Source organism: Myiozetetes cayanensis, unplaced genomic scaffold, assembly GCF_022539395.1.
Source record: "Myiozetetes cayanensis isolate MyiCay16 unplaced genomic scaffold, myiCay2020 scf33, whole genome shotgun sequence".
NCBI lineage: Eukaryota > Metazoa > Chordata > Aves > Passeriformes > Tyrannidae > Myiozetetes > Myiozetetes cayanensis.
In genome coordinates this window covers 3,835,409-3,858,235 of record NW_026087555.1, presented here as the reverse complement: position 1 = coordinate 3,858,235, position 22,827 = coordinate 3,835,409, and the positions used below count along the sequence as shown (strand labels likewise).

The window sequence follows — 22,827 nt, the reverse complement described above, 5'->3', positions numbered from 1 at the left end:
TCTAATGAGCTTATATTGAAAAGAAAAACATGACCTTATATATTACTTATTTCATCTTACTTAAGAGTTACTTTTCTCTTTAATTGTACTGTTAAAAGTTTTCTGTTGTTCTGCTTGGTGTGTTCAGTTTGTGTGGGTTTTTTTGGAGTCATGCAGAAAAACTGATGTGCTCCAAAGTCATGTGACATAGATACCTATTTCAGCTAGATAGCATGACTGGGGGAGGGGGGAGGTTGTTTGTTTGTTTCATTTTGTTCTGTTTTTCCATTGATGTCCATGCTAGAATGCAGCTAGGAAAGAATTGGTTAGTCAGAGCTGAATGTGGTACTCTGGAATTAAGCTAAAACAGCTGTAAGAGGGTACACAGGGAGGCCTGTCTAGCCTAGTGTAGGGTCCCTTGGCCAGTATCAGATGCCTATGAAAGAATCTAAAAATGGGGTGAGCATATAGTGGCAGATTGTGACTCAGAGTTGTCTTGAGTCAAGGGTGATGCATGGCTAGGCTTCATGAACAAAGATTTGGGAAGGGCTCTACTCACGCTTGCTACAAGCGCGCTGATGGCTAAAAAGGCCAATGTGAGATAGACAAGTCCGGTTGCAGAAGGCACAGCGGAAAGACTCCCCAAGTGATATCGACAAGACCTGATTCTGCATTGTCTTTTCTCCTTGAGAGTGATCCTGAGTGTGTTCTCAAAGGAAGCAGCATATAGATGGTGTGTCTTCAGGCCTCCCCATTGGAGGCCAAGGTAGACCTGTGGTGGTGATCAATATGGCCAAGGCTGAGGGATTGTTTCAGGGAGTCCTTGTATCTCCTCTTTGGGGCTCCTCTCTTGTGGCAACCAGTGGCAAGTTCCCATAGAGCACGATCTTCGGGAGGCAGTAGTCCTGCATCCTGGAGACGTGCCCTACCCAGCACAGCTTTGTTCTCAGCAGCATGTCCTCAATGCTCGTGACTGTTGCCTGTTCAAGGACAGATGTGTTGGTCACACAGTCAGTCCAGTGGATGTTTAGGATTGTACGGAGGCAGCGCTGATGGAAGCGTTCTAAGAGACGCAAGTGGTGTCGGTAAACGACCCATGATTCAGATCCATATAAAAGAGTAGACAGTAGAATGGCTCTGTAAATGCTGATGTTTGTACTTTTCTTCAGGTGTTTGTTTCACCACACTCTTTTATGGAGTTTACCAAACGCTCTGTACGTCTTTGCTAACCTGTTGTCTATTTCTGCATCAATCTTACCGTCCGAGGAGATGATGCTTCCCAGGTAATTAAACTGCTGGACTGATTTGAACTCTGTTTCACCAACGATGATATGGGGATGATGGGAGACTTCCTGAGGTGCAGGCTGATACAAAACTTCTGTCTTCTTCAAGCTGACTTCCAGCCCAAAAAGCTCAGCAGCCTCTGCAAAGCAGGATGTTAAACGCTGCAGAGCTACTTCTGTGTGGGCTACGAGGGCGGCATCATCAGCATAAAGCAACTCACGGACAAGATGATTTAAGGTCTTAGTGTGGGCCCTCAGTCGCCTTAGATTGAATAGGCTCCCATTGGTACAATATTGAATGTAGATACTGTTTTCTTCATCGAGGTCTGCCGTGGCCCTTTGGAGCATCATGCTGAAGAAGACTGAATAAAGTTGGTGCGAGAACGCAGCCTTGCTTCACACCACTGGCTATGGGAAAGGGCTCAGAAAGTGCATCACCATATCTGACTTGTCCGCGCTGGTCCTCATGAAGCGAGATAATCATTTTGAGGAACTTGGGGGGACATCCTAAACGTTCCAAAATCTGCCACAGACCTTTTCTGCTCACAATATCAAAAGCCTTGGTGAGATCAACAAAAGTTACATAGAGTCCTTTGTTCTGTTCCCTACACTTCTCTTGCAGTTGCCTGAGAACAAATACCATGTCTGTGGTACCTCTGTTGGCTCAGAAACCACATTGGCTTTCAGGTAGAAGTTCTTCTGCTATGGCGGGTATTAATCTGTTTAAAAGAATTCTTGCAAGGATTTTACCAGCAGTGGAGAGCAGAGTAATACCTCAGTAACTTGAGCAGTCTGATTTATCTCCTTTCTTCTTGTACAAGGTGACGATGACAGCGTCACGAAGGTCTGAAGGCAGTTCACCTCATTCCCAACAGCGCACGACAAATTCGTGAAACTAAGTATGGAGTGCTTGGCCACCATGCTTCCAGACTTCAGGTGGGATTCCGTCAACCCCAGCTACCTTGCCAATTTTCACCTGCTGTATTGCTTTAAGAGTTTCTCCCATGGTGGGGGCAGTATCCAGTTCAGTTTTCACGGGTTGTTATGAAATGTACTGCATTGCTGAGTCTTGAACTACACAACTAGTACTGAAGAGAGTCTGAAAGTGTTCAGACCATCAATTCAAAATGGAAACTTCACCTGTGAGAAGCACGTGACCATCTGCACTGAGTAAAGGGCTTTGAACCTGGTGTGTAGGACCGTAGGCTGTTTTCAGAGCCTCATAGAATCCCCTGTAGTCACCTGTATCTGCGCATAATTGGATTTTTTCTGCTAGATTGGTTCACCACTTGTTCTGGATGAGACGAAGTTTCTGCATGCGAGTCGAAAGGCTGCTTTTCTTATATGACAAAATGGCTGAGCAAGGTGGGCTTACTCAACAATTCCTGGATCTCATGGTTGTTTTCATCAAACCAGTCCTTGTTTTTCTTGAAGGAAAACCCCAAGGATTCTTCAGAGGACTGCAGAATGCTATTTTTAATAAACTGCCAAAGCACTTCAGGAGAGGGATCTGTGGAATGAACTTCGAGCCTGGATTGAAGATTTGCCTGGAAACTGTCTCTCACTGTAGCTGTTTGAAGATTGTTAACTTGAAGTCTCCTTCTAGGAATACCGCTCTTTTTAGGTTTGAACTTAAGGTGGAGATTAAGTTTACAGCGCACAAGGCGATGATCTGTTTGGCATTCTGCACCAGGCATCACGCGGGTGTGACGAACATCATGGATATCTCTCTGTCGGACCAAGATATAATCAATGAGGTGCCAGTGCTTGGATCTAGGATGCATCCAGGTTGTCTTCAAACTATCTTTCTGCTGAAAGATGGTGTTGGTGATGGTAAGCTGCTGCTCCGCACAAAACTCTAGCAGAAGGTGACCATTATCATTGCAGTTTCCAACACCATGCTTACCTAGTACTCCTTTCCAGGTTTCAGAGTTCTTTCCTGTTCTGGCATTGAAATCACCAAGAATAATGATCTTATCATCTGCAGGAACCTTTTGGATAAGACGGCGTAGGTCAGTGTAGAATTTATCTTTTTCTGCAGGGTCAACTTGGAGGGTTGGGGCATATATACTAAAGAGAACAGCATGTTGCTTGTTGCGTAGTGGGAGGCGTAGGTAGATAATATGATCAGAATGACCAGTCTGCAGATTTTCAAGTTTAGAGGCAATAGAGTTTTTAATCATGAAACCAACTCCTGAGAGATGCCTTTTAGTTCTGGGTATAACCGGCACCATGTTCTCTAAGGCTACCTTCCTCATGGAGGCAAACTTCACTGAGAGCAGCAATGTCAATGTTGAGTCGTGACAGTTCGTGGGCAATTAGAGCAGAGTGGCACTCAGGACGTCCACTGTTTGCAGTATCAAGCATGGTTCTGATGTTCCAGCATGCAAGTGTTAATTTGAATACACCTTTGAAGGTGTATGCCTTTGACTCTTAATCTTTATTTGACCACAACAGAAGATGCCTGTTGGCTGCGGTTTACCAACTGGGTGAAGGGTGGAGATGAGCTTTGGTTAGGCCACCTTTTCTAGGCCCCTCTCCATGTGGAGCAAGCAGTGCTCTCCTTGAAAAAGGCTGCTTGGTCATTCAGGATGCTGCCAAGTGAGTCTGTCATCTCCAGGGTCAGACTCAGGCAACCAATGTCCTGAACTGCCTGCATGCAGGGTTAGGACTGTGGCTTCCAGTGCACCTTATCACCTGCTGTTTCGTCCCTCACCTGTCACTGCAGAGCTTTACAAGTGTGGGTATAACCTTCAAGCCTGCGCACTGGATTTTTTAGGTGAGGCTCAACTTGTGCAGAACTGGTCCCACCCTTTACTCCTGAGGTTCATCTGCCAGGGCCTAGCAAGCTTGGACGGTGACAGTGAGGTCCTCAGGATGTAGGTTTAATTAGAGTATCCTTCTCTTGGATGGATGGCCTTACAGGGCTAAGCGAGCTCCATCTGCCCGGGTTTGAAATTAGAGTTGTCCTTCTCCTAGGATGACCACCGGAAGGCTAGTGAGCCCATCCTGCCAATGGACGCATTTGACCCTTCAGTTTTGACCTGTCTGGCATGGGAGACCCTACCAGAGGCATATGCCACCATCAGCACAGCTCGCAACCTCATAAGGGCATACTGAAATAGTTTGGACAAGCCCTTCTCTCCCTACTTTTCCTTCACAACTTCCTACAGTTTAACCCAGGTATATTTCCTTGCCCTGAGCACCCCTCCAAGACGCTATAATTAAAAAAAAAGAAGCAACAAACAAACAAAAAAACCAACCAAAGCAACAACAACAAAACCACACCACATTCCTGGGCAGAAGCCACAGGCAAGCCAAGCCCATCACATCTCACCACCACTGCGACAATGCCTGAAGAGGAGCAATCCTGGCATACCCCTGGGCAAGGGCAGGCACACATGTAAGAGGTCCCCACATCCACCTAGGGCTTGGGCACCATCCACAGCCCTGCCCAGCCCAAACCCACCAGCCCCCAGAGAAACCCACTACCCACTCCAAACCTCACCCCTCCAGCATGCCGCCACAAACCCTCCCTTGCACTGCCCAAACAAGGCCGCCCTGCCCACCCCCCAGGTCTGTCCGCCTTCCCCCCTGCTCTTGCCCGGCCTGACCCAGCCCGGCTCGGGGATTTCCCCTGCAGCTGAACCGGACCATCCACCCATACCCCCTGACGTTCTGGGGAACCCCCAGGTCCATCCAGCCCCCTCCCAGCTCCCACCCGGCCCGACCCGGTGCAACCCAGTCCTGTGACCTGGCCTCGCATGGCCACCGACCATTCGCCAACCGCTCCACCGCTCTGACATCAAAGCACAGCTCCTGGCAGCTTCTCCATGAAGGTCGGCTGCATGGATCAGTGTGGCAGCATCTCCCATGCATGCAGCGCGGCGACGAGCCGCAGGAGCAGGAGCGAGTCCCTCACCACCCAGCTGCCTGCCGAGCACATGGCCGCCCGCCCGCCATCTTGGCCACCCGTCAGGGGTGATATTTTTGAGGTTAATAGCTTTTAGCAGATTCCTTCTTATGTGAACTTGCCTAATCTCATTAGTATACTTACGTTGACTTCTGACTTCCAAAGCAACATGAGGCAGGGAGTTTCACAGTGATAAAGGAGCACAAAAAGATGTCTCTCCTGTTGGTGATTCTAAGTCTGTTTTTTGATAACCTAACTTGATGCCACAGATTTTTTTCATTAAAACAAATATGGGAGCCTGTTTTCATTTTTATGTATGCCACTCATTGTGTGGATCTCCAGCATATTTCCACTCAGTTATTTTACAGGCTAAAAAAAATTCCCAGTCTGTGCAGTTGTTTCATGTGTGGAATCTTTTTGTGCTTTGAACCCTTTTTACTGCCTTTTAATGTAGCTTTTTTTAGTTGTATAATCTTTAGATGAGAATCAGAACTACATTCATGAAGTGGTTGTGCCATGGATTTTTTACAACGATGTAATTAGTCTTTTCTATAACTTTCCTAATATTTCTCAACTTAGGAATTGTTTCTTTCCTCCCCATAACAATAACTGTCTCCATTCCCACATTGTTGACCTGATTTTAAATTTTGTTGATGCAGGAATATACCAGTGACATGATAAACTTTGAGGTAATGGCATCAGTTACTGTAAAATTTTGCAGATGTAACCAAGTAATATTTGAGGCCATAACCTTGGTGAGCATCAGAAAGAATTTAAAGCCTGTTTACAAGTTCAGCGTTCCAACATTTATCTTGTCCACGAGCTGGGTAGCAACTCAGGTTGGTTTTAGAATCCAAATGTATCTAGAGCTGCACTGTACTTGCACATCAGCAGGCAAGATTTCTATGTCTACTTTTCTTTAATTGCAGGTATTTATGAGCCGCCATTTCTTGTATTATTGTGGTGAACCTACTCTGGATGTGAAGATTGCCTTTTGTCAGGTGTGTGTTCCTTACAGGTAAAACAAGGTACAGTATATACTTGTACTTCATTTTTTACAATTCATACTATAATAAAATTAAAAATAGAAATGAATTTCAGCAGCTTTCTGCGAGTAACTGGTTATAAGAAAGGGAATAAATACAAAAAATGCAAAAATGCATCATGAAAATTACTTTTCTATTTACTTGATTAATGTTAATGTAATTTTTTAGTGAAAAATAATTTGTTTGCAAACAGAAAAATGCAAATCTAAACTATTTTATCTTAACCTCTTTTTATTTTTTTTTTTATTTTTTGAGACAGAGCCTTTTACGTTGTAGCCTGTGACTGTAATTTTCTGTCCCTTAGTTTACCTTTACTGGAAGGGTAGGGAGGGTAATTAAAATTGTGATGTTTGTCTTGTCTCCTATTGAACTCTATGTGCTGTGCAGGTTCCAGAGTGGTGAGACTTCACAATAGCCAATTCCGTATTTCTACAATACCTTTGAAATTGCTTGGTCACAATGCATGGTAGTCTACAAGGCTGAGACTAAACTGGTAATGCAAAGAAAAAAGCTTATTGATTTGTTCAGTTTTTGAATCTCTTTGTTGAGTTAGTTAGCATATATGTACGTATATGTGTATTCTTTTGCTTGTGAATGAAAGATGACCTTTTTTGCTCACTTCTATACAGTCCTTTGTGCTGAATTCTGTCTCTTCATAGTTTTGTTTGTTTGTTTGTTTGTTTTGGTTTCTTTTTGGCGGGGGGAGGGGTTTGGGGTGTTTTTTGTGAGATGGAACACTGATGGAACACCAGTAATCTAACTAACTGGGGGGACATTAGGAACATTCTTCACTTTTTGAGGGTGAGAATGTAGCTGCATTCTTAGAAATTACTTTATGATGAACACTATTTCTTCAATTTTATATTACATTTGGGGTTCAAGTAAGTTTAATAAGAAAGGTCTATTATGTGTATGTAAGCATTTAACACAAAACAGTGACAGGTGTTGGAAGGTTTGCTTTGTGTTTTTTAATTCTGAAGTACTAAATACTTGTTCTCCTGAGAAGATTGGCTCTGGACTAAGTAACCATTAGTTCTGGGATGAATCTTGGCTATTCAGTTTGATTATCTGTATAACTGTCTTCTCTTTTTTGTCTTCTTTACTTTGTTCTATATGTTCAACTGGCTTAATTCTTCCACAGTTTTTGAGAGAAGGGATTTTGCTAAACATAGTATTTTTGTAATGTTTTGACAGTTTGGTTCAAAAAAAAAAAAAGTGCAAAACCTGCAAAACAGGGTTTTTTCTCAAATTGTATGAGAAAGATGTTATTGATGAAAAAGTTACTTTCACTATGCAGAATAGAGTTTTTTGCATAGCTCTGCTGCTGACTTTCCTCTCCATTTTACTTGAACCAAAACAAAGCTGTACAGAAACATTTCTATGTTTCTGTGTTCATGCAGTGAGGAAATGTACTCTAAATCACTTCCTTTTACATACAGTTCTCATTTAGTCTTGGCATCAGTCAATCTGTGCCTATGTGTAGCCAATCCTTTCTGTCATTGCACTCCAGGTTCTTGATGTACTGAAGACATTCCTTTTCTGTTACTATGACTTGATAAAAGGTGTTCAGAGGCACACAGAGAACCACATCTATTCACAGTGTTTTTGTTAAAATATATGTGATGAAATCAAACAGCATTTTGGATGCATTTTTATCACTGAATGAAATTGATTCATTTTTAACGGTTGCAGCAGATGCCCAGAGAGGAGTCATCCAATAAATACACAAAAAGAGATACTATCCCGATATTGTAGGAAACAGGATTCTATTCTTTAAGCACTTATCACACAAATAGCTTTTCAGGGTCTTCAGGTCTTCACATTGATTCTCTTGCAGATAAAAGCTGGTTTAAGCTTCATGTTAATTTATTCTCTCCATAAAGATAGGTACTGATCCAAATAGAAGTTAGCATTATATACAAAAACAGTCTCTAAATTAAGTGTTTTGTTGCATTAAGACTTTAGCTGTCACGGGTGCTGTTCATTTGTATTGCGTAGGGTGGGATGGGGTTTATTTCTCTGTCCTGGTAATACTTCATCCAAATATCCAGATCTTTACGTAGAGACTGTGGATAGTCTCCAGGTAGTAATGTTGTCTATTCCATTCTTTTTAATGTTAATGTGGAAATCAAATGCCCTGTGGTTTACTAATAATGCTTCTGCTTTGACTATAAAGCTCATTTGTACCTTTATGAAATTTCCATGTGCTAAATCAGTAAATTGATAGGATTCTGTTAACAAAAGATGACGGTGTCACAGCAGAATGATGGTAATCAGCAACAGGTAGATATTGCCACTCATATCTTGAGGTGTCTAAAACTGACAACTATCCCAACAGTATCTAGGCAGGAGAGCACAATACTGTAGCTTTGAGTGAACATGTGGCTTGTGTTTATTACGTACAAGTCCTGCTTCCATTTCAAATTTGCTCATCGCTGCAGACTTTCTACAAACCTTAAGACTTTTGCTGAAGTGTAGTAGTGAAGTACAGTATTGAGGAGAACTCCAATTATTTTTAGTACTGGGAGTGTATTTTTCTTGTAACATACATTTGTGGCAGTTTCTCTCTCATGGCCTAAAAGGCATAGCTTTATGGGCTGTGAAGGAAAGTGGCATATGCATAATGATAGGCTCCTTCTCTTGAGATGCCACTGAGCATACTAGTTTTGTATGATAAAATGCTAATTCAGCAGGAACAGAATTTTAAGAATTTCCAACTTAAGGAAAAAGGAAAACCCTTACTGAGAAATACCCAGTAGCATAAATAGAGTAAATATATACGTCCTCACCCCTTCACCCCATTTCCAATATAAAAATACCTAAGTGGAATTACTGGACAATGCAAGCCATTTCATGTTCGGAAACAACCATCTTTTTTTTTAAGGCTGAAGAAAAGGATCTCTGCTTTCCTATCATAACAGAAAGGTAGAGCAAGAAGGCCTATAGAATTTCATTATACTTCTGTAAGGCCAATATCACCAACAAGTTTTATCTGTAGGACCCTACACATTGTTATTGAAGCACAATGGAATGCAGAGTAGTATACTGTAAGTAGAATAGGGCATTTAATTTTAATACTAATTTTAATAATAGCTAACTATGCCTAAAGGATAGTGACTGCTTTATTCTTATTTTCTTCCATTTAGTCTTTCAGTATCTTTTTTTAATCAATATCAAGAGAGGTATAGCCTGTCAGAATTTTCAAGTTTCCTAAATTTGTAACTTTATTTTATTTGTAATACAATTCTGTGATTTTTTTTTTTTTTTTACTTGGACCAGTAGTACTGAATTTTCTTTTCTTTAAAAAACGTCTTTATTATTACAATTTGTGTATCAGAGAATTTCCATATTGCTACAGTTAATCTTTTAATTTAAACAAATAATTTAAAAATCTAATTTAAAAATTAATCTTTTTTAATGCAAAGTGGGATGTGGAATTACTGAGATTAGCTATTGAGGAACTCAGCCATACACATTAAGAAGAAAATTAAAGTGAATCATGAGTGTAAATTCACATGCAATTTCTTTGGTTACACATCATCATTAGTCTTTATCACTCAATTTAAACAAATGATGTGTTAAAATAGAGTGAACAAAGCAAATGTATAAAGATCAGTGACTAATCAGTTGAGCTTGAGTTATTAGCAGGGCTCACCTGGCTACTTGAAAGGCAAGCTTCATAAAGGAATGTAGATTGTGTCTGGGGTCTAGGGCATGGCTGCTGGAGAGAGATTAAAAGAAGGCAGAGAATTAATGTTTAAATCCCACTCAAAGTACACTAAAATCAGGAAGACTGCTGATTAATACAATCCTTACAGAATGAGAATGAGGGGAAAGAATGGAGAACTGTGGTGTGATATGGCTGGTAAGATAAAAACCTGTAATATTACATCCAAACACATAGAGAGGATGAAAAACCTACTTTCTGTAGGAGATTTGATCTCTATCTGTGGACTTTTGAGTAGAATAAGTGAGAAGTCTGTCTTTATGGTGAGAAAGATAGATATAATTTCTGCCATAAATGTGACATATTCAGAATACAGGACTAAAAATACTTTAGCAGGTCTTTCTGTGCGAAGATACTTGGTATTTTCCAAGTGGCATTTTCTGTGGCCATCCAAATTGACACAGCAAAACCTTTGATCATTAAATCCAAAGCAGAGGGCTCAGTAAACGCATGTTTATCCCAGAATTCTGGCACTTGAATCTTGTGAGAAAATTACAGCTGTGCAAGTGGGAGGATAGCCAATAAATTAATAGCATTGTTGCCTTAACCGATATGCACAGGTGAGCAGGTCTTGCCTCTGTGTAAGTTTTTGAAGCTGGCAAGAATACTGAGGGTTTTACCATACCTGTGAATTTCAATTTGTATAATCTCAGCATCTGACTTTTAAGGTTAAATTGTAGCTTTAAGATGTTATCCTTTTGGATCCTGAGGAAATCAGAGGCAGCATCCACCTCTGAAATGTGCTCTTGCCTATACTATACTGATCTCTTTGCCTGAGATGAGGTGGAGATGTGAGGGCCAATGGTGAGCCGTCAGGATGGCTGGCTCAGAACATCCTCTCTATCGCATCCTACTGGTCTTTGGACACTGTACCAACTGCAAATTAGGAGGCAGCCTTCCATCTAATTCTTCTCCTCACCTGCAATTACAGAAGTGGAGTCATTTAGCTGATTTCAGTAGCCTTGCATCCTAGCACCCTGGAAAGGGTGTCCATGTAGGTATTCCTGGGGGCAGACAGGGAAGGATGCCAGCATGGAGATCAAGTTTCCCCTCCACTGATGCCTGCTAACAAGTTCTGTGACAGCACTTATTGTCTTGGAGATGCAAAGAAGAGCACTTTGTGTTAAACCACCATTAGTGTGATTTGTATCTCTAAAATAAAAAATGGAAGAGATACTGAACTATAAGAAACTGTGATATTTTAGGCTCATCAATAATTGAAAGAATGGTGTTCAGAAAGGTCTGTCTGTGAAATATAATAAATATGGTTATTTTGTAGGATGGAAATGGACAAATAAAATGGGATATCAGGAAGCAATTCACATCGTAATATAGAAGATAACATCCTTTTCTTTCTGTTGTGCGTTTTAGGTTTTTTGCTGCCTGTGCTCTGAAAGAAAAAATTGAAAGAATACAATTTGTAACTGTGTGAGGCAGTAACTTGTTTAAGTTTACTGATTTTTTAAATAATTGTTCTTTGAAAGAAAAATATGTATGCTCACTAAGCATTTAGTAATTGTGAGAGTATCTTTTTCCCTTCACCTCAAATGTTTGAGTCCTGACAGTTTATTTTCTTTCCTTCTCAATTGGTTGAATATTAAGCAAACATCATTGCCGATGTGTTTAAATGAGCCAACAAGGATAGTTGTTTTCAGGGCTGGAAAACTTTCACTTCACTTTCCCTTAACTTTCTCAGGATGGAGGAAAGAGAATGACATTGGGAAGTGAGTGTAGGAGTGTGTGTTAGAAGTTTTCAATTTTGTCTAAAAAACAAAATAATGGTGCTTACATTTTTGTACATGTGAAATGAAAGTTAAGTTCCTGTCAGTGTTGAAGCAACGTAATTCCATTGTCTAAATAGTTATGGAAACCAAGAACAAATGGCACCCCAATGCTTACTTTGTCTCTGATGAACAATCTTTCACATTATGCAAAGGACTGCAAAACTATGATGTGTTTTGTTCAAATTGAAAGGAATGGAGAAATTTGCTTTTGTTTCACATCTGCAATGTTTACTATTACTTTGGGGCCCCAGTACTGTACCTCACCCAAGTTGATTTGAAGTTCACCTGAAAATTTGACTCGATGGAATTTGCTTTGCTGTATGAAACCTATACACCTTTTCTGTGATATCCTGAGAAGTGAACCTGATTGTTACTATAAACTTCCTTCCCCCATCTAATTCTGAATGAAGTGCTGGTTCCTAGTTTCTTAAGTTGTCAATATCATTCTCATTTGAGAGAAGTTTTTGGTTTAGGTGTTTATACAGAAGGGTGTATAGTGGTCTAGTGGTTAAGGGTGCGGTGCTGGTCACCTCCAAGGCCCGGGTTCGATTCCTGATCAGGGTCACTCCCGGGCAGATGGAGGTCGTTAGCCCTGTAAAGGCAATCCATCTACGTCCTGAGGACCTCTCTGCCACCATCCAAGCTCGCTTGGCCCCGGCAGATGAACCTTAGGATTAAAGGGTGGGCTCAGTTCCACGCACACTGTGTCTCACCAAAAAAATCCAATGCGCAGGCTGGAAGGTGTAAAGACCTTCCCCGGATCTTCGCTCGCGAAGACTGGCCATTATTATTATTATACTGGAAATTCCTAGCCCTGGGTTCCTTTCTGATGCCAGATAATCAAAACTTTAACTGAAGCTGCCAGTACAGAACTTGTAAGCATTTATCCAGTAAAACCTGAATCTGAAATAACTTAGTGATGTAGATGGTGGGCAGGGAGAGGAGGGAAGGGGATATGTTTTCTATACCAACACCAAGGCTTCTCGAAGGGGTTTGAAAGAGCACTGAAAACGTAACAGAACAAGACAAAAATGTAGTGTTCAGGTTTTTTAAGGTGAGTTATGTGGATTTGAAGAAGCTGTTCATCAGGGTTTGAAACTAAAACTAACATTGATGTGCTTTATAAAGAGTATGAATTTCCTTGCTAATGGGAAAAGGTTTTTTACCTTAATTTTAGAATAAAACAAAACTGCTTTTTCCTTGTCCTCATTAGGAAGTGACTGTTGTATCAACTTGGAGATGGTTCTTGATGTATCATCTTGGTTTGGGGATCTGATCAGATGTGATTATTTCAATAATGCTGTTAATTTATTGATTTAGAGATTTAATTTAAGTTAGGATCATGACAAGGATACTTATTAATCTCCTTGTTCTTATGAATGTAAGCAGTACATTGGGCTGTAGCAGTAGGCTTATTGTGTCTTCATTTTGCTTCTTTAAGCTTTGGTTAAAAATCAGAAAATATGGGGGGGGTTGTATTTTTTTAGGAGTGTGCGTTTTAAAGTGAGGAGGCAACTTAGTAGATGACCTGGAAACTGTTTAGCCTGTTCACAAAGCTAAAGTGTTTGTCGCTCAGAGGAGGCATTCTGCTTGGAGTTAACTTCAAACTGAATCCGAAGTTATGCTCGGTGTTTATGTTTTGTTTTCTGTTAAAGACCTTATGGTGCACAGATTCTTAAGTACACAGAAAAATATTAATCCCAAAAGAAAAAACGATTCCATGAAAAATAAAACAGTCTTTACCTTTTCTACTCACACACCATTAGGAGCAGATTGTTATAGGAATGATCTGTGTTACATAGAGGAGAGCTGTTCATCAGGATATTTGTGTGTTCTTACCAGTTGTGGTTTTCTGTGTCCCATGACTTTAGTTGCTGTTGACTGAAGCAATTACATTTGCTAATTATCCATATAACTGAGGTACTACAAAGTGGTGGGTTTGAGCTGTTTTAATTGATTAAGATTTAAAATAAGCACCTGCTGAAACTGATATAGTTAAGAAATCTCACTATAGGCAGCATGAGGTTCCTGAGGCCAGTAATTCACGCGGTTAGACTAACTTAAAAACAAGAAATTTTGATGTGCACACAATTCTAAATGTAAAGGGATAAAATATCTGTTCCCATGTAGCTCCCTACTACACAACAAGCTGTCAGGTAGCTCGGGAGTGAGGATACAAACAAGTTGTGGCAGGCCTGGCTCACCCAAGCCTTAACATAGTTATCAAATGTGTTTAAAAAAGTCTCTGTATCTATACTTCCAGAGGAGCTGGCTATGAGTCAGGCTCACTTAGGAATGCATTTTTTATGATGACACTTTTTATATAAACATTGATTTCAGAGTAATGGGTGTTAATGCTAAATATCTCATGCATTGTTCTGATAATGACATCAGAAAAAAAACATGCTCCAAATGTGTGTGTCTAGCCAGAGGGAGCTGTGAAATTCCTGTCTGTCAGGAGCATATTATTAAAAAAAAAAGCCTCTCAATTCCAGGTATGAATATCTGGGCTAGCCAAATTTATGCATCTCTCTTCATCTAATGGAAGAAATTTTAAGACTAAGACTACACAGTGTGAATCAGATGCAGTCTGTTTGTCTTGCAATGAGAAAAATTCATTTCACTGTCTGTAAGCTTCAATGTGCCACTGTGTCAGTGTCCATAAATCTCTCCCTTTCTGTGTTAGGGCAGGGCTTTCCTCCTCCTTCCCCCTGCCACATATGAATAAAAAGTATATGTAAAGTTTCTAACTGGTCTTCTGAAATCAGATTTTGTGTTTGAATGAAGAGCTACATTTATTAAAGTGTTTTGAAGTCTCTAAATGAATTGATTGGGATGAAGCACTGCTATCCAGTGACAATGGGCCTTCCAGTGTGATAGTGGACAGAAAAATATTATTAACTATCCTAAGGCAAACCTGACAATCCAAGTTCTCAGCAAGGTCAGTTACCTGTTTTTAATGACCAGCTTTGTGGAACACTGCAAAGATGTTCTGTTCAATTGAAAGAGTAATACAATCCGAATCACCTTTACTTTTTTCCTGGCTCCATCAAAATTCAACTTAGTAATCCATAGACACATAACAAGGCAGATTATTCAGATTTTTGCAGGAAAAGAAAGAAATTTATAGTAGAGCAATTAAGTAAATTTAAAAGCCATGTTTGAAAATAAATGCACAGATAGAGGCACATTTTTGCTTTTCTCTGTGGAAGGCATTTGGGAAAGTCGTGACTTCCATAACTGAATTTTCAACTATTTGAGGATAGGTGTGTTGTAAAACATTGAACTTTTGCATTCTGTGCTCAGCATCGTCGTATAGAATCCTAAGTTAAAAGCATCTAATTCTGATTTTTATCTCAAATTCCTGTGTACTTTGCTCCATAGTCCTAAGGGAATTGAGCTCAGTAGTAGTAATAAAATGGTTATAATGGAATTAAGCAAATTTAGAAGAATTTTAAAAATTTTGTTAAAATTAGTAATTTTTAATTTTACAATTTTGGGGAGGAGCACTACTCTGCAGTGCAATAATAAACTTGGTTTTGTGTCACAAAAATTGGTGTTTGGTTAGTACTAATGCATTTGTTACATCATGAGAGCAACTCTCCTATCCTTAGGAATCTAGAACTTTGGAAGAATTCCAGACCTTCTGAATGTTCTCTGAGCCATGTTGGGTCACGGTTAGAATCATAAACTGCTCTGTTTCTTTTGCAACTCCTGTTGAAAGGTTCTCAATGCCTTTCTTATGCTCAGGGAAAGTTTTAGCACTTGTGAATACGCTTAGTTGCTCTGTCTGACCAACAATGGAGAGTCTAATTCCTGTGTCTCTTGACCCACTTTTACATTGGTGTAAGTCATCTTATTTTAAAATGAGGTATTTTTTGCAATACAAATGAGACTGCAGAATCTGCATGAACTCATAAGCCTCTAGTCATAAAGCAGCAGTAATGACAAGCAGAGACCATTAGTCAGCAGTTACAATGTCACAAACATCAGCTGGAGAATTCACTAGTGTTCTTTAATCAGTGGCTTTTTACGGTGACTTCCTGCATGAAAGAAGGTTTGATACAGTCTTTGAGAGTGTTCGAGGATTCATGTAGATCTATGTCAATGAGCCTAAAATGACCAGAAAAGATACTGAAAAATTAGGCTGGCAGTGTTTTATCAGTATTCTTACGTTTTACCAACCTTGCTTTCTCTGTTTTTTTTTCCACTCCCTCTCCCCTTCCCTTTTTCTGTACAACAGGGATTTGGGAAACAAGTGGATGTGTCATATATTGCCAAACATTACAACATGAGCAAAAGCAAAGTTGACAACCAGTTCTACAGTGTGGAAGTAGGGGACTCGACCTTCACAGTTCTCAAACGTTACCAGAACTTGAAACCCATTGGCTCTGGGGCTCAGGGAATAGTTTGGTAAGTATCAGCAGTTTCTCTTATGCTTTTAAATAGATTTGGGTTTGCATTTCTTCACAGTTTGCTGTGTCTAAAATTGCAAAAATAACAGTCAGGCAACACATCTTGAGGCTGAAGGAGCCCAGTCGTTTGCTAATAAATTCTCCAGCTGGTGAGAATGATAGCACTAGGTTTGTTTCTCCACATTGCAAAATGTAACTAGCAAGAGAGCAGGAGATCTCATCATAATTGACAACTGTGGCACTATTTCCAGAGGCAGTGCAGATAATAATCCCAAGTAAACCTAGTAATTTTAGTCTTTCTACAGTAAAAATCACTGAGAGCAATATAGAAACTTGTCCCATCCCACAGCATTCTCAAGTATTAAGAGTGGAAGCTTTTTGAATCGAGGTAACTGCTAATGTTTCCTTTATTTCTTAAAAGTGATTTTTCAGTGATGCAAATAATGGGAACAAAAGACACAAATTCAATAGCTCTCCTAAATAATGCAGAAGGCTTATGGAATTCGAAATTAGTATGTTCGAAAGTTGTTATATCCTGGTTGGTTATTATATCTTTATTTTTAGACAGGGCTTTTAAATTTCTGTGGCTTGTGTTTAAATGTCTTTGTGCAGGCATTTGTTAGCTGTTTAATTATGACGCATTAGGGTAACTAAAGCAGTCTTTTATCTATAACTTCATCAGAGATGAAGCCTTAATTCCGTCTGTCATCTCCGTCACTGCTCTTTTCCGGCTTTGATATACCATGTGTTACCTTACAGGTGGAGGCAGTGGTAAAGCAATAGGTTCCTTTAAACTAGTGGCAAATGGACTTCCATGGTTCATTGGCATTGGCACTGTAATTGGCAGTGTAACAGCACTGACAACATGTGCTTAGTTTCAGTCTATCACTTTCACTGTTTGGTATGCTTTGAGACCACACAAGTCCAGAGACTTATCTAAATTCTTAAGTACTTTATTTTGTATCTCAAACACAAAAGGACTACGTGGTAATTTAAAATCAGCTTTGGGAAAGAAGCATACTCTGAGTCGAGAACTAGTAATAATAATTTTCCACTATTTGTCCAAATCCATATATAGCAACAGATTGTTTTTCTTCCTACTTACTATTCTCTATTTGCTTTACAGGAAAATCAGTTCTTATTGAACCTTTCTGCAACTGAATTGCTGTAATGGTCAATTATGAGCAGCAAAACCCCATAGAAGTTATGCTAAATAAAATCAATAACATGCTGTGAATTTTTCCCTCATATTGTGAGTTGACAGCAAAAATTAAGAATTTCTTAGGAAATAAAATCTAAACAGAAAATAACTAAGTTCAAGAGAAAGTTAACATAAGTCCCCTGAAATGGCTGAGCAGTGTGGAGAGGCCCTATAAGAACTTTTACAGTTTGATGATACAGATATATAAGCATTATATGATAGGCAGGGAAGATAATGAACATTTTTTCTTAGTTTGTGTTACACTGTAATCTCCCTTTTGTGAGGCATAATTTACCAGAGATACAATAACCATCTACAAACAAAGCATGAAGAATCAATAATGACATGATTTATTAATGAAAAAACAGTTGTGAGATAAATATATGTAGTTTAGCTAAGAGAAAACAATACGTGATGAAAAACATCTAGAGGTGTGTTTCTATTTGCCTAATAGTAATAAATACATAGTAATAAGTTTACACAGTAAATTTTGATAGTATCAGTTTCTACTGTAGAAACTTACACTTATTTTAGAAGGAAAAAAATTACTGAAAATCTACCTACTTTGGAGTGCTGGTTGCTCTGGTGGGGAACTATTTTGTCCTGCTTATCTTGTTCTTTTGCAAAGAACCCAGATGTACCAAGAGGTAATTGTAGAGGCAGAGAAAGGTGGAGGAGTGACCTAATGTTTTTCAGGCTGCTCTGGAAGTGGGTGTTGCAGGGTTGTAGGCAAAGCCACAGAGTTCTGCAATCTTTCTCATACAATTCTATAAATAGGTATCAACATAAACAGGAGACTTTCAGTGGAAAATAATTTATGTTGTGGAACAGAAGCAGGCACAGGAAGCAGGGAATGCGGTTATAAAGAAGTGAAGACTTGGTTTCACTTGGTTATTCTGAAAATTACATCAAAGACAAAATTATTTTCTTGATATGGAAGCATTAAAGATATTAAGGTTTAACGTCTCCAGGAAATGATAATTTAATAAATTATCTGAAAAAGAGAAAACTGTATGGTGTAATTCTTGTAATTGTCATTGTGCCCATGTGAAATAATTATAAACTCAATGAGAAAATGGTATTGGCAATAGAGACATAGTACATTTGATATCTATGGAAATTAGTCTTTGGGAGCTTTCAATGAGTTTTGTGTTAATTATGTTCACAAAATTATTTTTGCCAGCTGAAAGAAAGGTATAAATAACTGCTTGGAATCTCTTGAGCAGGGAAGTTCTTCTTTAACCTACAAAATATACTATTAATATGAGTGTAGGCTCCTTGCTTACTGTACATTACACTGACATCTGTGAGAAAGACTATATGGGTTGTGTTTGCATATCATTATCATGTTGTTACAGGTGTGATGACAATGGGGCATAACTGAAACAGAGCTTGTAGTTTATTAGACCAAGCTGTAGTTGTAAAAACTTTGCAAGATTTTAACCACACTGTGATAGAAATGGAGTTTTCTGAGTTTAATTACATACGTGCCAATTAAACCACTTCAAGAAGAGGTAGCTGATACCCTCTGCAGTGTTAGAAGGGAGTTGACAACTACTTTATTTTGCAAGGGGGACTGAGATAGGACTTTCAGCCTGCATTTGTGGATGGTTTAGATGATGATGGATGAAGAGGAGTTCTCATGTTCCATAAAATCAAGAGAAATATGCTAATGTTGGGGTGGGTGTTTCTTTGTGTTTTAAATGAATGCTTTTAGCCTGTGTCGGGGTTTGACTCAGCCACTGCCTCTCTGGGTAGTCTCTGCCCGCATTCTGCACCAAAAAATGTCGTGGTTTTGCCTTGGGTCAGTATGCTTTCACACTCCCCACGCAATTACTATTAGGTGAGAGAGGGTTTATGCAGACAAAAGAGACTTGATTTGGGGAAAATAGTATTAACATTTATTACTAACAAACTAAAACTAAAAACTCTATCTACAACAATTCTACTTAAGTAAAAGTGCTATGTATTTACAGAAAAATACTTCTCCCCCCTTTATATCAGTCCAACGAGGAAAAAGCAGTCTTATTCTCCATTCTTGGAGTTCCAGGTCTCCTCAATAACTTTGCAGCACTCTCGTCGCAGCTGGAACTCCTTCTCTCTCTTTCTCGCTCTGTGTCAGCCTTCAGGGCTGGGCCTACCTCCCTCCTGGGCTAAGACCGGAGGCTAGGGGGTTACCCAGGTTCTGAAGGTTTTTCCTTCCATAGGCTTGCAAGGGGACACTTGCTTACTATGGATCTTCTTCCACAGGGTTACAGGGGATAATGGCTTATAAGTCCACCCCTGTTCCCTATGGAGGTCCCTTCCCATGGGAGAATAGGCCTTGATAGACTTCTCGGCATGGGTCTAGCATGGATCCCATGCATGGATCCCAACATCCTTACCCAAGCCGTTTTCTGCTCCAGCGTAAGGTTTTCTCTCTTTTTCAAAGTCACAGATTTCCAGCACCAGTAGCATGGATCTCTCACTGAAATCCCAATATCCCACCTGAGCTGTCTCGCTCCAGCATGGGTTTCCCTCAGGGTCACAAATCTTTCAACAGGACTCTGCCTTATTTTCAGTCCTTTTCATGAAGTCTCAGCTTCCTCATGCATCAATTTATTCCAGTGTAGGCTCCTCCACGAGTAACAGGGGGGTCTCCTCACCCCAAAAAATTTTCACAGGTAACAGGGTTTTATTTTTCAGTCTTTTCCCTGCTGAAGGGAGAGAGCAAAAAAAGGGGAAGAAACAAGCCCCCCTTTGCACAGTTCTTCTTTCTCCTCCAGCTGCTAGCTTTGACCTTGGACACTCCGTTATCTCTTTACCGGAATTCTTCTGCCACAGTTTCTGTCCAAGCACTTAGTCTTTTAAACCTTTTTTTTTTCTTCACTCTCTTATAAGAGAGAGGGGGGAGTTTCAGTGCTACACCTGCCCCCCCGGCCAAAGCCAGGGGAGGAGGAGGCCTGGCCCTCCTTGGGCCCACTGCTCTTCTACATGGCTGCTGCCCCTAATTTCAACTGCGCCACAAGCCTTCTCTTCCGTTTTCTTAAATACATAATTAGCAAAGGCATTACTGAGAGTTTTAATTGGCTTCTTGTCCGTAAATTCGCCTGGACAAAACCATTCTCAGCCCCAGGGGCTGACCGACTGGGCAAAACCACGACAGCCTGGAAGAAAGGTAATTGATCTGTAGGTTTTCTGCTGTGGTTTGCAAGCTATAACTTTTTTATGTTGCCTGTGATGTTTTTGATGCTGTGATGTCTAGAAAAATGATGTTGTACAGAAATATTTCAAAAGCAATTTGAAGAGGCTCTGATAATTTTTGAATTTATGATAGAAGAAAGGGTGAAGTCCAGGTTTCTATGGCAGATAGGAAAGACATTGCTTACAGACTTGAGAATACGAGTAATTAAAATCTTAGAAGTAGCTTATGAAGACATTTCGCCTTGTTTATTTATGACCACGTTGGTGCCTCTACCTGTGTGCATTATTAGGAGAAAATGTTAGCTTTGGAAACAAAGTTGTCTGAACATCAAATAAAGGAGTCTGATGATGCATTTCAGCTGAAATCCTGGATGTTTATCTTGCTTTTTTATTAAAAGTAAAGACAAGGTTTTGTGCTGCATAATGTTGAAATGTGGTCTAATGAGTGTTAGTTAGGCCCAGGGGAGTGTTATCTGGGAAGTGCTTCATGCTATCTAGTTTATGCAGGAACTTTTTGTGTGAGTAATGATTGAGTGTGGTGTATGGGAGCAGGAATTATGGTTTTATGATAGTTTTGAAGAGTACTGGTAGCTTCTCAGTGAATGTGTTATAAATTTAGAAAGACACCTCAACTGCAGATATCGAGGAGACTGTAAATATATTCCTGAAGTAGTAAATTGGGCAATGCATTGTGGGTTTTTTGCCTTGAATTAGTGGTTTGATTATATTTTTGAGCCTAAACATGAAGGAGGTAGCAGAGTCTTTTTGTGTTTCCTGTAATAGGTAGAACCTGCAACAACAAACAGCTTGCTATCTTGCCTAAGGTAACTGTAGGTTGTCCTTTGCTGATTTAATTGTAATTTGGTGATTGAATCTTAAGGAGGGCAGAGTTCTTTCAAATCAGCATGTTGTGATGGTGGTGCTTGTTGCAGCTTTTATAGCTGCTGATTTTTTCCCTAAAGTAATCACAGGGCCATGGAATTATTTAGATTGGAAAAGACCCTTAAGATCATTGAGTCCAACCATTAACCCAGCACTACCAGGTCCGCCACTAAAGCATGTCCTCAAATGCCACATCTGTACGTCTTTTAAATAACTCCAAGGATGGTGACTCAACCACTTCCCATAGTGTTCAAAGGCCAGAGGAGAAGTGTGACTGGCATTGTTCACTACAAGATGTCCAGTAGGAAGGGGTTTTTCTGTGTTGCTAACCCTCCTTGGAGTGCACGTAGGGAGGTGTCCTGTTGCATGTTGATACTGGTAATGAAAATTTTTTTATTAAGGATTTGGCTAAAACTTCCTCTAATTCTCCATATATTTATGTAGTATACATACTAAGACAATTATTAGAGGGAAACCTCTTTCATTCCACAGATCTCTGGTGCAGGTCTATGAAGATATGAAGATGTGAACATAATCAGTAGAACCACCTAAAAATGGACTTTAATGTGATAGGTCTAACTTCTGTGTGGAATGCGCCAGTAAATGATGAAGAGGATCAGGTGTTTGAGTTTGCAAAAACACTTGAGCTCTTTTGTATGAAGATTATCCTTCAGTGTTGGTTTTGTGTAGCACAATTGACTCCTGTTCTGACTATAAGGACTGAAGTGATATTGCAATGGGAATAATAATAAAAGCAAAGAGGAGGTGATGCTTCTGACCATAATCAATTCCAAGGCTGTACTTTTCCTATGGGGCAGTGGAAAAACCAGAGAGAATAGTGGTCATCACAGTGTCTTACAGTTAATGCACAACCTTACTTGTATCATTTAGCTGGACACTGGTGTACTAAAACTCTGGAGAGATGAATGTATCCCAGTAATGCTGGTTTTTGTTTCTTTGTGCCACTGAATTGAAATACTGTATTCCTTGGTATGGTTCAACATTTTTGCTTGTAAAAATTGGCATAGTTTCTTTGAAAAATCAGAGGTGTTCTCTCCATTGGATAGATCACTAATTTTCCTCAGAAGAGGAGAACAAAGAACCTATGTCACTCAGAGGCAAAATGAGGTAAACCAGATATGCCCAGAATTTCAGTGGCCCGGAAGGAAGTGGCAGTGTTAGCTTTGTTAGCCTCAGTCTCTCCTGGGAATCGAAACTGTGCGTATGTGGTGAGTTTGTTTACTTCCATTCCAGTTACACAGTTGCATCTTGCAGACTTTTTGTGCTTAACGTCCTGTTGGCTGGCCCTGCAGATTTATCCTGTTCCGTTAAAGATTCTTCCAGTTGTATCCATTAGTTCAGCTAGTATTCCCTTTCTCATGCTGTTGCATTGTGCTTTGACATCCTACTCCTG

At 39.9% G+C, this 22,827-nt stretch overlaps 1 protein-coding gene across 10 annotated transcripts in view; it reads left to right on the top strand.

The window, feature by feature from the left end:
* The window catches only part of MAPK10 (mitogen-activated protein kinase 10), a 170,832-nt gene that overhangs the window by 76,000 nt on the left and 72,005 nt on the right, over positions 1 to 22,827 (top strand). For 6 of the 10 annotated variants that reach the window (XM_050327399.1, XM_050327400.1, XM_050327401.1 and 3 more), the window contains 2 exons: positions 6,105 to 6,176; positions 15,976 to 16,145. In XM_050327399.1, coding sequence (XP_050183356.1) covers positions 6,111 to 6,176; positions 15,976 to 16,145 — 236 coding nt within the window. In that variant the 5' untranslated portion in view covers positions 6,105 to 6,110. Of the gene's footprint in view, positions 1 to 6,104; positions 6,204 to 6,631; positions 6,715 to 15,975; positions 16,146 to 22,827 lie in introns of those variants that run through there. The other 4 variants (XM_050327405.1, XM_050327403.1, XM_050327402.1 and 1 more) reach the window with 3 other exon arrangements.